Here is a 14,641-nt window from a genome sequence, read left to right on the forward strand (position 1 = left end):
CTTGGCCTCAGGGATCCCAGCCCTGCCATGTGCAGACCCCCAGCAAGTCCCTGCACTTGGACGGGGGGCAGGCTCTGGGCACCCGGCTCTCTGTTGTCCTCCCTTCGGCCTTCCAGCCCCCACCCCTGCAGGCCATGCACCCAGGGCTTGGTACAGACTGGAGTCCCAGCGGGCTCACCCGCTGGCTCCGCAAGAGGAAACTTCTTATGATGCTGCAGCTCCCGGGAGACCTTCCCAGCCTTGGGAGCCAGAGCTGGGCGAGTCCTGCCCCTGTCTGTCCCTTCCCAGGCCAGCCTCCAGGTCACCGGAGAGGCGAATGCGACTGCCACCCAGCTCCCAGCAGTCCTGGCCCTGTGGGCTACGGGGAGCACCCGTGTGACATCACCCCAGCTGCATGTGGCACACGTGGGCCTCCGTCACTCTCCACGGCCCGTCTCACGCCAAGGGTCACACCACAGCCCTGCCGGCACTCCGCACCCTCCTGCCCCACTGCCCAGCATGAACAGGGAGAGGCCCGCCCTCGCTCGTCCGGCCTCTGACCCCACCCCCCCAGTGGATGCCCCACCTGCTGGCTCTGCTTCCTCATCTTCCCTTCCCAGCCCCCTTCCCCTGGCCGTACCCCCTCGCATGTGGGATCTTAGTTCCCCAACCAGGGATCGAACCTGCACCCCCTGCAGTGGAAGCGAGGAGTCCTATAGCCACTGGACCGCCGGGGAAGCCCCTGCTTCCTCCTCTGACTCATCTTCCGAGTCCTGTCATCTGCCTACCCACTCCCTTCTGCCATCCCTCTGTCTCATGTGTCCGGTCATCCACCCCCAGACACAGCTTGCTCTGTGTGCAGCCCTCACGGCGGGTGCGTAGTGTAAGTGGACACGGGCCCGGAGAGCAGGTGCCTACTTGGCAGGGGAGCTTGCCCTTGTGGTGTGGACAGGCCCCGAGGGGCAGCGGGCAACTGGTGTCCAGGGGCTCAGTGCTACCTCCCAGGGACTCGGTACTCAGCACTTCAGCTCTGCAGAAGCATAAAGGGCAAGAAGGGAGCTGCCGGGAGGTGAGACTGGGGGTTAGCAGAAGCCAGACCAGAGGGCCTCTCAGCGGCTGGGGAGCCTGGACTTCAGCTGGGGGCAGCAGGGAGCCATGGAAGGGACTGGAGCAGGGAAGGGTGTGCTCAGATCCAGCTGGGGCCACAGAGTTCTCTGCCGTGTGCATCAGTCTTTCTCCAAGGGTTGATTCTCTTGCCTCAGTCAAACCAGGGGCTTCCTCCCCACCCACCCTTGCCAGCCCCGCCTCCCTTCCACCCCAGCACAGGGCTGGCATGGGAGGAAGGGGCAGCCAGGGGAGCTCGGGGTCAGGCCAGCGTATGCCCACATGCCAGCCTTAGCAGCCGGGGCTCCAGAGCTGGCTCTGGAAGGGCAGGGGCAGAGTGAGAGGCCGCCTGCTTGGCCCACACCTGGGAGCGCCCTGAGGGGGCTGAGTGGGAGGCCGCTTTCCTTCTCCACTTCAGCACGGGTCCCCGCCAGCTGCCCAAGGGCTGGCCCCCGCCCCGGAGACCGACCTCTTCCCTGGGGAGGGAAGGAAGGAAGTCTTTCCAGGATGTTCCCGCCTACCTCCCCAGGGCCCCCACGGCCTCCTGCTCTGCCCCCAGAATCAGAATCCAGTAGCCCTCGGCGGGCTCCCACCCCTGCCTAGGCAGAACCCCCAGGGAGCCAAGGACCCAGCTGGCCACCCTGGGACTCCCCATCCCCAGGTCAGCCCACCCTAGAGACCACAGCCCCTCCCCTCAGGGCAGAGCGGCAGGTCTGGGGTCTTCCTCCTGGCTCAGGGCCCAGGGGTGGATATGCCTTCCCGCACACTCTGTGTGAGTGTGAGAGCCGGGCCGGAGGGACCCAAGAACCCCGGCTCGGGGCCCAGGGGGTGGACTTGCCCTCCCCGCGTACGCCCTTCACTCTCGAAGGGCCGCCCTCCTCTGTCCCGCCCCAATCCCAGCCCGGCCAGCCTCCCCGCGGCCGGGGCTGGGCAGAACCCCACCCGCGGCCGCCCCAGGCACCCTCCAGGTGAGGGGGCAGGGCCGGCCGGAGGGGCCTCGGCTCGGACCCCGTCCGGGTGGGCGTGGCTCGGAGCGGACTCACCCGCACGCTGGTGGCGGTGCTGGGCGCCGCGCTCGGAGGGGTCGGAGGGACCGGCAGTCCCAGCGCCGGTGGGAACCCGAGTGTGGCTGCGAAGCCGCCCGGCGCTCCTTCCCGACTTCCGTGCGCGACTCTCCCCTCCCTCCTCAGGCCCCTGTGCCGCCCGGCGCCGTCGGGGAGGAGCTAGTGGCCCGCGGGCCAGAAGGCACACCCTCTCCCCAGTCCCCCGGACCTGGGGCACCTTCCTGGGGACGCCGCCGTCGCGCCCGCCCCCGCCCCGAGGCCCGAGGCCTCACCTGCAGAGGGGAGTGTCCCCTCCGCTACGGGGTTAGACTGGCATCCGGTAGGCGGAGGGGAGCCCTCCCCGATGATGACCGCAGCTCCCTGCTCGCCTTCACTCTCCCTGACCCCAGGACGCACCTTCCCCAGGCCCTTCCAGAGCACCCAACCTCTGACCCTTTCAAGTCTAGTGTTGATTCCCTTAGAGGAGAAACTGGGGCCCAGAGGACTGAAGATGAGACAAACCCCAGCAAGAAACAATCAGCTCCCTGAGCCCCTGCTCTGTGGACGCCAGCTGGGGGAGGGGAGCCCTTGGGGTCCTGAGGACAGGTGGCTGGCTGGGCTGGGTGGGGAATGAAGGACTGAGAGGGCAGTTCTACGACATCCTGTGGTCCAGCGGGCAGCAGCTGGAGGAGGCTCTGGGCCACCTGAGAGGGACTGTCCTGCAGGATAGGGAGGTGGGGTATCCAGGCTCTGACAGCTGCTGGGAAGCTGAGGACACAGGGCAGGAGCCAGGAGGGAAGACAGGTGGAGACACTGAGCAGTATGGGGGCAGCTGGAGGAGAGCAGGGGGCACCCATAGTGTCACAGGGGGCACCCACGATGTCACGATACAGCATTGTGCAGCCCAGGCAAACCTGCAGTGTAGACCCATGGTTGACATGTTTGCTCTAGGTTCCCGCAGGGATAACATGGCCCCACCCACACTTCTGTTTGCGGGACCCCATGGCAGGCTGTGACAGCAGCGGGGACTGAACTACGAAGTGGCAAAGACAAGAGAGTGAACTGGCAGCACAGAAGCTGTGCAACTCTGATGGAGCAAATCTGGACAAATGCATTGAGGTTGGTGTGATGGAAACCTCAAACAGTAGCAGCTTAAACAAGCCCGTTTACTTCTCTCTCCCATAAATGACATCTGGAGGCGGTCCTACCAGACGCCTGGTTATTAACTTGTTGCTCTGTCACCGAAAGCGCGTGGACCCATCACATAGTTCAAAGTGGCTGATCAAGCTCCAGGCGTCACATCCACATTCCAGACAGCAGGAAGAGCAAAGGATGAAGGAGGGGTATTCCATCCTGCATGTGGTTAGTCACCTGGCCAGTCACCTGGCCACACCTTACTGCAAGGAAGCACGGGAAGTATGATCATTTTTCCTAAGGGAGAAGGTAGATGGACCCTGGGGGCACCCAGCAGCCTCTGCCACAGGTGAGAGGGCCTCAAACGCTGTGTTAGAGCTCAGGAAACAGAGTCAGCAAGAGATTCTGAGCATGAGTAATCCAAACTCAAGATCCCTATGACCAGCCGTCTCCTGGACTCTCCATCTCCCCCCAGTCTCCAGCTCAACCTGCTCAGGACAGTCTGCATTTGCACTTTCATTCTGTGAAAAGAGTCCACTAGGTCCCCCCAAGTGTCTACACAGCTGCTCCCTTTTTCAATGTCTTTATTTGGCATTCCCACTTTTAATGCCACAGAAACACTGCTTCTTCTCTTTCCCACCTTCCAAGGGTCTGAGGGAACCTAAATTATATCCAGCAGCCTCGCTGCCCAAGAGCCTCTTGCACCTTGGCCCCTTGGGCGAAGGCAGCGTAGCATCTCCAGCCCGGGGGCGGAGCGGCGCGGGAAGAGGAGCCCTGGCCTCGCCCCACAGTGGAAGCTCCCCTACTCTCAGTGAAGGATGGAAAGGGCAGGTCTCATCTAGTCCTATCTGGAGAGGAAATGGGTGCGGCCCTTTCGGAAAGCAGTCCAGCAATAAGAATCTAAAGCCTTAAAAATTGTTTATACTTCAGTCCATTAATTAACGTTTTCTAAACTATCCTAAGAAAAACTCCAAAATATTGAAAATATGTATTACTATATCCTTTGAGGCAAAAATTATAAACCACCTGGATTATCAATAATAGGGAAATGTCTGAGCAAACACGGTATATTCATATGCTGATTAAGCAGTCATTAAAAATGACGCTTTCAAAGAGTTTATGACAGCATAGGAAAATGCTTATGTTATACTGTTAAGTGAAAAAAACATAGATTGTAAACATATATACATTTCTTTATCTCAACTAAGTTAAAATGCATTAAAATACCAGGAGAGTAGTTTTGTTTTGTTTTTTTTTCTTTCTTAGCGGCACGCGGGCCTCTCACTGTTGTGGCCTCTCCCGTTGCGGAGCACAGGCTCCGGACGCGCAGGCTCAGCGGCCATGGCTTACGGGCCCAGCTGCTCCGCGGCATGTGGGATCTTCCCGGACCGGGGCACGAACCCGTGTCCCCTGCATCGGCAGGCAGACTCAACCACTGCGCCACCAGGGAAGCCCCAGGAGAGTAGTTTTTATATTTGATATTCATATTTGCGTGCGGATGGTGGAATTGTGCTTTTCTTCCTACAGTTTGCTTTGACACACATCACTTTTATAAACTTTATATTATTAAATGCACTTTGTTGTCATATTAAAGTCTATTATTAGGAACTTTGTTCAGACTCAGCCTCACTCTCTGCCTTGGTTTCGAGTACATCTTGTGAAGAAGCCGCACCCCTTCAGGCAGTGTGGCCTGGCCACCCCGGCTGTCCGCAGGCTGACCCTGCCCTGTTTTGGGCGGAGAACTCCAGTCGAGGTGCACATGGGCCTCCAGCTCCTCCCCTGTGAATCCTACTGCCAAAGTGCAGCAGGACGCAGGCCCCCCATTCCCGCTGTCTCTAGGGCGCCTCCCCCAGGAAGAGGTCAGAATGACAAGTCTACCAAGAGTGCCCCAGGCTCATCCTCACCGGGGGAATCTGTCCTCCCAACCCCAGTGGCCTGGATGTGGCCGAAGACGCTCTGGGGTCTTTCTGAGGCTGCTCCTCGGAGGCAGCACAGGCAGGGCGGCTGAGGTTGGGGTCTCCCGAGTCCTCTCCAGGCTGGTCCCAGGCACCCCACCCCCCTCTGGCTTCTTTGGCTGACGGAGCCTCTCTTGGGCCATAGACCTCGCTGGCCTCAGGCCCCTGCAGGAGAGACCCCTCCCCCAGGTTGGGCCTCTGCTCCTCCGGTCTGCAGGAAGCTGGCCCGTGCCTGTCACACCAGGATGGCATTGGGGTGGGGACCCAGGCCCCTGATGTCCTCACCCCAGGAACACTTCTGTCTCCCTGCTGCTCCCCACCAATGCCTCTGGGCCTTAAATTTCAGCAGCTCCTGTTTTCTTTCTTTTTTTTTTTTAAATAGTGAATGCCATTTATTTGTTTATTTATTCATTTATTTTTATTTGGTTGCACCAGGTCTTAGTTGCGGCAGGCATGCTCCTTAGTTGAGGCTCACGGGCTCCTTAGTTGCGGCATGCATGTGGGATCTAGTTCCCTGACCAGGGATCCAACCCGGGCCCCCTGCATTGGGAGCGTGGAGTCTTAACCACTGTGCCACCAGGAAAGTCCCCTGTTTTCTTTCTCAGGGAGCAGAGAGCTGTTCTTGGCTGAGTTTACAGCCCTGTTGTCCCAGATCCTTCCATCAACCCTGATAAAACTCCCAGGCGGCAGGTGTGCGAGTGGCGGGCAGAGTTCTATGGAACCCTTCACCTTTGCAGGTTTTCCACTCCAGTGGAAAAGGATAGCCATGGTTCTTTTACAAATTCGCAACTTTTTCTCTGCCTTCCTTGCAAGAATGTTTTTGGAAAGCATTTCTGCCAATATTTTCACCATTTACCACCATAAATGTGTCCTGCAGGCCTAAGGAAACCTTGGGATCTGAGACCAGGCCACTCCCATGTAACCTTTGACCTGGTTCTTTGAGGTGTGGCCTCAGGACACCAGCAATCCCTGAGCAAGGCCAGAATTGGCCACTGTCAAAGCCCCTGAATTGCTCCAGTGTGCTGAGGCTTCCCACAGTCACCGCCCTGGCTGAGGAAGGTCACGGCCTCTGCACCCTCCCCACATGGGGTCCCAGGGGCAGCCCCACAGGTTCTCAGAACCGCAGCGGGCCATGTCCTCAAAGCTGTTCTGCTAACTCCTCACACCTGTGTCAACCTTAAAACGAAATAACCAGTTATTTCACTAGCAAAATGAGTTTATTTGGGAATGGCAGAGGAACTGCTGTTCAGGAAACACAGACTATGGCCAACCACAGGCAAGACTGGAGAACAAAGGAGAGGAGCTGTTACTTTATTGGGAGGGGCTGCTTTGAACCAGAAGTCCATGGAGAAAAGCTCAGGGTGGTGATGGGTTCTCGTGTGCTGAGTGGTGGTAGCTTCTCTCTGGCTGGCTATTGCCGGGCAAGGAGAAAAACTTCCTTCCTCTGCTGGGTAGTAAAGCAAGCTTCTTCCTGCCCAGGAATGTAAAGTAAGGTACGTGTGTGTGAGAGCTCCCCCTTCAGGGTTTCCCGACTCCATTTTAAATGAGGTTTCCTTTTGTTAATTTTCACACCTGCCACCCGGCCACCTGGGCCACAAAGTGTGGTGGGCCTTGCAGATGCCCTGCCCCTCCCCCTCTGGCCTGTCTCCAAGTCTCGCAGTGGGAGGGGTGAGGGGGCTTCAAGGTGTCCAGGGTGAAGCGTCATGGGACTAGGCGGAGGTGAGACCCAGACGTCAGGTCCCAGGAGCAAAGCTGCAGGTGCAGGGGTCTCTGCAGAGTGCAGGGCTTCAGGGGAGAGGCTCCAGGGGAAGAACAGGCTGGGCCAGTGGGTTACCAACCTTTCTGTGCCTCAGTTTCTCCTCTTTAAGCCAGAGATAAAAATAGAACCTGGGGGTATAAAGATCACAACAGGTACCATTTGTGAAGCTGTTGGGAACTCTCTGCATTTAGAGTGAACAGTTCAGTAGTTTTTAGTATACTTATAGATACATGCAACCATCACCACAGTCAATTTTAGAATATTTTCATGTCCCTGAAAAGGAGCCCAGTACCCTTGAGCAGTCACTCCACATTCCCTTCCCAGCCTGTGGTGACCACTATTCTGTGTCCATGATTTGCCTGTTCTGGCCTATTGACATCTCATATAAGTGGAGCATACAGTATATAGTCTTTTTTCAAAAAATTTATTTATTTGTTTGTTTATTTTTGGTTGCGTTGGGTCTTCATTGCTGCGTGCGGGCTTTCTCTGGTTGTGGCGAGCGGGGGGCTACTTACTCTTCATTGCAGTGCGCGGGCTTCTCATTGCGGTGGCTTCTCTTGTTGCAGAGCACGGGCTGTAGAGCACAGGCTCAGTAGTTGTGGCGCACGGGCTTTGTTGCTCCGCGGCATGTGGGATCTCCCGGAGCAGGGCTCGAACCCGTGTCTCCTGCATTGGCAGGCGGATTCTTAGCCCCTGCGCCACCAGGGAGGCCCAGTATATAGGCTTCTGTGACTGACTTCTTTCAGGTAGCACAAAGTTTTCAGGCATAATGTACAACGCATGTTGTAGCATGTGTCAAAACTTCATTCCTTTTTACAGTTGAATAATTTTCCATTGTATGGATATACCACATTTTTTTGCTTGCATTCCTCAGTTGGTGGACATTAAGTTGCTTCCCCTTTGGTTATTATGAATTACGCTGCTATGAACATTGTGGAACTAATTAAAGAAACCAGCTAAAGCTGGAGTGGGGACAGGCCTGTAGGGGAAGCTCTCATGCCCTCAATGCATCCTCAATGACCCCCAAACAGTAAGAGATGTCCCCCTACACCTCTGACAGGAAGGCATCTCTATTAACTACCTAGCAGAAAGAAGAAAACTTCTCTCTGCTTCACTCTGATTGCAGCCAATCAGAGACTGCAGTGGCCCAACCTATGGGAAGCCTCCTTACTTTGGACCCCCCAGCTCCTCCAGTGGACTCTATCAAAGCCCCTTCCAATCCCCCTTTTCCCTATAAAAGCAAGTTCCCTCTCCTTGTTCTCTGTATTTGCCTGTGGTCCACCATGGTTCACGTATCTCAAATTGCAATTTCTCTGCTATTCCTGAATAAACTCACTTTTGCTAGTAAAATAACTAGGTATTTATATTATTGAAGTGGACACATGTGGTGTCAGTAGTGGGGTCTGGAGGCAAACCCCAAGGGATGAAATTGACTGAGGCATTGCACCAAGCCCTTTGTGCTTATTGCTTCTGTGAGTCGCCACCAGCTTTTGGTTTGGTGAGTCTCCTCTCGGATTCTGAGCTCTGCTCTTTTTGCGTTTTGAGCTCTCCAACTTTATTCAGGACAGAGGCTTTGTCCTTTCAGGGGTGTGGTTTCATCCTTGGTGAGTACTCAGCTGTTTTCTGGAGTGCACGGTAGCAAGGTTCTCTTTTGGGGACTGAGCTAATTGGGATCTAAGAGTTTTGTTTTATTCCCTTTGGAATCTGGGTTAGGACTCTACCAACTTTCTTGGGTTTTCAGGAGGACTTAGGGAAATGGGATCCTGGCCATCTAAATGCTCTGAGGGCAGCTCTCCTTTGGGGACTCCAGCTGGTTTCATGTTTAAAATCTAGGGACCGCCCTACATGACTATTTTTTAACTAAGTGGGCCAAAGTAATCCAGAATTACAATGGCCATTATGGGAAACTTTTGATCTCCCCAAACTCGTTTTTCTTAAGATTAAATTGGAGGACTGCAGTTCTAAAATTAAACAAAACGAATGGTATATTTATTTTCATTGGTAATGCAAACAGAAATAGAACCCCCCCCACTACACCTCCGAAAGGAAGGCATCTCTACGGACCACCCAGCCGGAGGAAGGAAACTTCTCTCCTCCCACGGCAGCCCAGCCAATCAGAGACTGCAGTGGCCCAGTCCATGGGAAGCCTCCTTACTTTGGACCCCCAGCTCCTCCAATGGGCTCTGGATATCACAGCCCCTCCCAGCTCCCTTTTTTCCCTATAATAGCACGTTCCCCCTCCTTGTTCTCTGGATTTGCCAGTGGTCCACCAGGGGTCAGAGATATTGAGCTGCAATTCCTCTGCTATTCCTGAATAAGCCTGCCTTTGCTGGTGAAATAACTGGCTATTTTATTATTAAAGGTGACAATATCCATGTACAGTTCTGCATGGACATATGTTTTCATTTCTTGAGTATATACGAATTGCTGGGTCACATGGTAACTCTCTGTTTCACCCTTTGAGCAGCTGCCGGACTTTTTTAATTTAATTTTATTTATTTTTTATTTTTGGCTGCGTTGGGTCTTCGTTGCTGCGCGCAGGCTTTCTCTAGTAGCGGCAAGTGGTGGCTACTCTTCATTGCGGTGAGCAGGATTCTCCTTGTGGTGGCTTCTCGTTGCGGAGCACAAGCTCTAGGCGTGCGGGCTTCAGTAGTTGTAGCTCGCGGACTTTAGAGCGCAGCCTCAGTAGTTGTGGCACATGGGCTTAGTTGCTCTGCGGCATGTGGGATCTTCCCAGACCAGGGCTTGAACCCGTGTCCCCTGCATTGGCAGGCGGATTCTTAACCACTGTGCCACCAGGCAAGTCCTGCCGGACTTTTTCAAATGGGTCAGAGCTAAATGTTTTTGCAGGGGGCTCTGTCTACATTAATAATTTGAGTCAACCAAGATCAGCATGTCTACTACTTTCTTAAGAACTACTCTCCGGCCATGAAGAGGACTCTACAGGCTGGAGTCTGGAGCTCCGAATGGAGACTGGGGAGAACAAGCCTGGGCCCAGGGTGTTGAGAAAGGGGGAGTGCTGGTGGCGCGCCGGCGGGGCAGGCCGCCTGGGGAGGAGGGTCTGGGCGGAGCTCGGGGAAGACCGCGGGCGAGGAGGGTCTGGGGCAGCCCGGGCGCCCCAGCAGTATAGGGAGACCTCGCTCTTCCCGCAACTTTGCCGCGCTGGTTACCTAGCAACCAGGCGGCATCCCTCCCAGCAAGCACTGCCTCTAACGCACGACATTGGGGACTACGAATCCCAGCATGCCTCGAGCCCAGGCGCTCGGACTACAGGTCCCACAATGCACCGCCCGCCCTTTTCTTGCCGCCCCCCGCCTCTGCTCTCTGGAGACCCTGCGGAGCGAGCGCCGCGACCCTTTCCCGGCGCTCTTCGCGCGGTCTCGCGGTGACTCTGGTGGGTGGGGTCAAGGCGCGGGGCAGAGCTGCTGGGGTCGGGGCGTCATGCGGAGGGGTGAGCGCAAGGGTGCCGAGGGGCCGCGGCCGGGGTCCCCTGTGCCCGTGGGCAAGGCCTCGCTGGAGGAGCCGCTGGACGGCGCGGCCGCGGGCCGAGCGAGCGGGCCGGCCGCTGGCCGCCGCAGCACCGAGTCAGAGGTCTACGACGACGGCACCAACACCTTCTTCTGGTGAGGGACGGTGGTTCGCTTCAGTGCCGGCTGGGGTCGCGAGGGGCGTGGCCACGTCGTGCGGGTTGGGGGTGCCCGCAGGACCCCGGGACCGGCCCCTTGCTGCTGCAGCCCCGACCCGGCCTCCCCGGTGGTCCAGCCCCTCATCTCTGCCCCCTGACCCCTATCCTGGGAGGATTTATCTCCGAAGTCACCTCAGAAAGGCTTTTCCTGCCCTCCGTCGTGATCCCTTTCGCTGACGGTGCTGATGCCGTGTGAAATGATCGTCTCCTTCCCCGGCACGTGGCGGTAATATGGACACCTTACTCCGCGCCAGGAGCTGAGCGAACGAGTGTAGAGGAAGGCTCTTCCTCTCTTTAGTGGCTCCTCGCCAGGCCAACCCTTTGACCCCTGTGCATTTCGGTCCCGGCCAAGCCTCGGCATCAGGCTGCCCTCTAGTCTACCTTCGCGGGGGTCAGGGAGGGAGGGGCCGCCAGGAGCAGAGTTGGAAGGGTTCATGATGTTGCTTTAGGCCGAGTTGGGCACTTCTGCGTTTGAGGGTCCAGGAAAGCAGTCTTGGACCAACAGGTCCCAGGTGTGGCTCGTGCACCTGGTGGCTCAGTGACCTTGGGCTACCCTTCGCCAGTCTGAGCTTCTCTTTCCTTGCTTCTTAGAGGCACAAACCCCATACGCTAGAAAGTGTGCTTCTTGAGAGGAGGGCTGTGGCCGTTCCATGCTGTTCAGTTCACGGCCACCTAAAGTTGTATCCCGTGGTAGGCCCTGGGGACATTTGTGGCTTTGGTGCCAAGAGAGCTCATGGGAGAGACAGACATGTAGGCAGCAAGGATGCCATGTGGAAGCAGCTCCTCAGAGAGGGAGCCTGGGACCGCAGAGAAAATGCGATCAGGAAAGGAGGAGAGCCTGATGGAGCCACTGGACAGTCGGCGAGGTGCCACACAGCTGGAAACCTCAGGGGAGGTGCACGTGGGGCCACTGGTGTCTTGCTTGTATCTGACTCGGGAGAGACAGGGAAGCGGATGTGGTGGGGGAGGCATCCCTGCATCTAGCGAGGTCGGGATCTTCCCTGTGGGTGTGGGCAGCTGCTGGGGGTGGCCACCCAGCCCTGCTCTGGGAAGATACTGTGCTCCAGTGGCCTGGAGCCAGGGGGAGGGGGAGAGGGGTGGGGTGCCCTCCTCGGCGGGGGTGTGGCCCCAGAGCTAGAGACATTCTGTGAGTGGACCAGGCGTCTCCTGCTCTGGGGACAGGGCCCCTTCAGACTTGAGGACAGAGGGCACCGTCCTCCGACAGCCCGGCTGGTGACCACAGGAGGGAGACTGAGGTTCTGGAGTGGTGGCCAGGCTTGCTTTCCTTTCCCATTCATTCAGTGCATATTTTGGGGGTGCCAGTTGCTGTTCTAGGGGATACAACAGAGAACTAAACAAGAAACTTAGGTTCTGGCACAAGACTGGAGCCTCAGAAGGCTCAGCATGTTGGCCAAGGGGGTGCTGAGCGGTGCTCACAGAAGCCAGAGGGTAACGAGGGCACGTGCGGGTTTCTTTAGAAGCACAGAGCAGCGGCCCACGGGTCCCTGCCCACGGGGACACAGAAAGGCCTGCCGTAGCTGCGCTCACTTGTGGGGAGGCCTGATGGAGCCAGGAGGGCGTGCCGCGGGGCTGCCAGTTCCGGGTACCGGCCTCCTGGGCGGGTGTCTGCAGCCTCTGCACCGCAGGTGTGTGGGCTGCTGGCGTGTGTGGTTGTTGCTGCGTCCCGGGCCTCTGCCCTCACCTGTGCAGGGGAAGAAGCTTCACGTTTCCTCAAGGCAGGTAACCAGATGCTCACCTGGCGAGAATGACTTATTTTTACTTGTAGGGCCCAGCCACTTACCTTTTTCTGAGTCTCTCATCATTGACTTGCTGTGCTGGGATTTTAAGAACTCTTTATTTTGAGTTTTAGGGAGTTTTATTAAATGGATGTTACCAAAAAATTAACCTAAAGACTAAAAAGTATGTATTTGTGGAAACGACTGTATGTTCCAAAATTATTTGAAAGAACTCTTGCATGTTCAAAACCTTGTTTTTACAGTTTTCGTTTCCAAAAGGAGCTTGGGCTTCTTGGGGGCCATGTATGAGGATTGTGAGTTTCTTTGTCATTATTTGTCAGCCACAGAGTATGGAATTAGGATTCAGCTGTGGAGCCCAAGGCTGGGCTGCCCCAAACTGGACCTCGGGGAAGGGGCAAGAGGACCGCTGGGGTCTGCGGTGGCACAGACACCACCTCTTCTGCCAGTCGTGGTTGTCTTTATCGGGGAACACCTGGTGGAAACGTTCAGGACAGCAGACACAGTGCAAAGATGCGGCAGCTCAATTTGTCTGAAAATTGTCTGGACGCTCTCGGAGACCCAGTGCCCCGACGGGTGCCTCTGGACGTAGCCACCTATAGGTGGAAGATAGGTGAATCGCCGTTGGGTCACCACGCTTCGAGTCAGGGGCAAGGTGGATGGCTGTGACATTTTGGAAATGCTCACTGCATGCTCACATCTTACAGCATTGAGCGTTTGGTGAGCGCGGGCTCTGCTGTCAGCAACACGTCTCACAGTAGCTGTGAGGATCTGCGGGGTAGATCTTAGACGCCCCACGTACCTCAGTCAGTGTGTGTTGGGGTTTGCCAGCTTCGCCCACATCAGGGCAGCATGACTTGCCAGCTGGTGCCTTTTTGGTCTTGCTGGTCAGCAGGCCAGGAGGGTCGGTGGCCCCAGGTGCCTCTCGCAGGCCTGGGACAGGCCTTCTGGTCTTGACGTTACCTGGCCAAGCCGCCGCTGTGCACTCAGTCTCGCAGCCACATCTTTGTACCTTCTCTGATTGGTTTGGCAGGCTGCCTCCCTGCCCGCTCGGCCTATGAGTATGGTCACCTCTAGACAGGGGCTGACAACTGGGTATTTTCCGCTCGCCGTGGCAGGGAGCCTGCTGTCTTCATGCCCTCACCCTGGCCCAGTGGCTGGAGTCACAGGATTTACGACCCATCTTTCCCTGTGCCTGGATCCCCACGTCATCTGTTAGTCACTCAACCAAACGGTGCATTTGTCTTCCTGGGCACCGGGAACTAGGAGCAAGAGGTCGTTGCCCAGCTCTGGCCTCCGAGAGGGACATGGAATCTTCCCTGCTGTCCTGCGCCACCGACCTGTTGTTTTTATCACATCTCTGTGGCCACAGTGAACATGCAGAGCTTTTCCAGCCCAGCATCGTCGCTTTGCCACATCAAGTCCATCTCAATCCGTCTGGCCTCTCCCCTTGGGCTCTGGTGGTCCCCGTCACACAGTGTTCGTGAGGACAGTACCTGATCTGCCCAGCCTTCCCATCTCAGCGGCTCCGTCTTGCTTCCTGGCCACCTAGTTTCCTTCTAGTCTCACTTCCCTTCCGTCTGGAGACCTTCCTGGAGCGAGTGATTCTTTTAGAGCAGGTCTGCCGGCACCGGATTCTCTACTTCTTCCTCCATCCATGAATGTTTAGTTCACCTTCGTTTCTCAAGGGTGTTTTTGCTGTACGTGGGATCCTGGTTTAACATTTCTTTTCTTTCGCTGCTTTACAAATTTTGTCCCCCTTCCTCTGGCCTCCGTGGTTTCTGAGGCGAAATCGGAGCTCAGACTTGGTGTTTGAGCTGAAGAGAAGCCTGGTGAGGAGTCTGTGCTGTGGCGGCTGAAAGCAGGGGCCTTTGGGACCAATTCTCACATCCTGATTTCTGACTTTATGCCTGTTTTTTGCTTTTTTCCTCTGGAAATGCTCACCAGGGAAGGCGTGACTCTGCCTCTTGGGGCAGGCAGTGGGCATTCTGGAGCTCAGGGGACCAGGCCTGCCTGCCGGCCTGCCTGCCAAGGGTGCTGTCCCGTGGCTCCGCCCACGGCCCGCCAGGCACGTCTACACAGGCCTGGAGCTGAACCCCGCCGGCCCTGAGCGGTTCTGCTCAGTCACGCTCGGCCGGCTTGGGCTCCACGTCCCGTCCAGCACGTCAGCTGTACCTTCTGGGCAGATCCAGACCAGCCACTCCCAGCATCTCCTGCCCGCCCTGGAG

General features: G+C 56.7%; 1 protein-coding gene across 5 annotated transcripts in view; it reads left to right on the forward strand.

The window, feature by feature from the left end:
* The first annotated feature begins 10,252 nt into the window (after positions 1-10,252).
* The window catches only part of PTDSS2 (phosphatidylserine synthase 2), a 29,764-nt gene continuing 25,375 nt past the window's right edge, over positions 10,253-14,641 (forward strand). For 4 of the 5 annotated variants that reach the window (XR_007478801.1, XR_007478802.1, XR_007478803.1 and 1 more), the window contains exon 1: positions 10,253-10,597. Coding sequence is in view for 2 of the 5 variants with exons in the window: in XM_033402688.2 (XP_033258579.1) it covers positions 10,416-10,597 (182 nt within the window). In the remaining 3 variants the exon portion in view is untranslated. The remainder of the gene's footprint in view (positions 10,598-14,641) is intronic. The other variant, XM_004278157.4, reaches the window with a different exon arrangement.

The sequence above is a fragment of the Orcinus orca genome, chromosome 8 (genome assembly GCF_937001465.1).
Source record: "Orcinus orca chromosome 8, mOrcOrc1.1, whole genome shotgun sequence".
In the NCBI taxonomy this organism is placed as follows: domain Eukaryota; kingdom Metazoa; phylum Chordata; class Mammalia; order Artiodactyla; family Delphinidae; genus Orcinus; species Orcinus orca.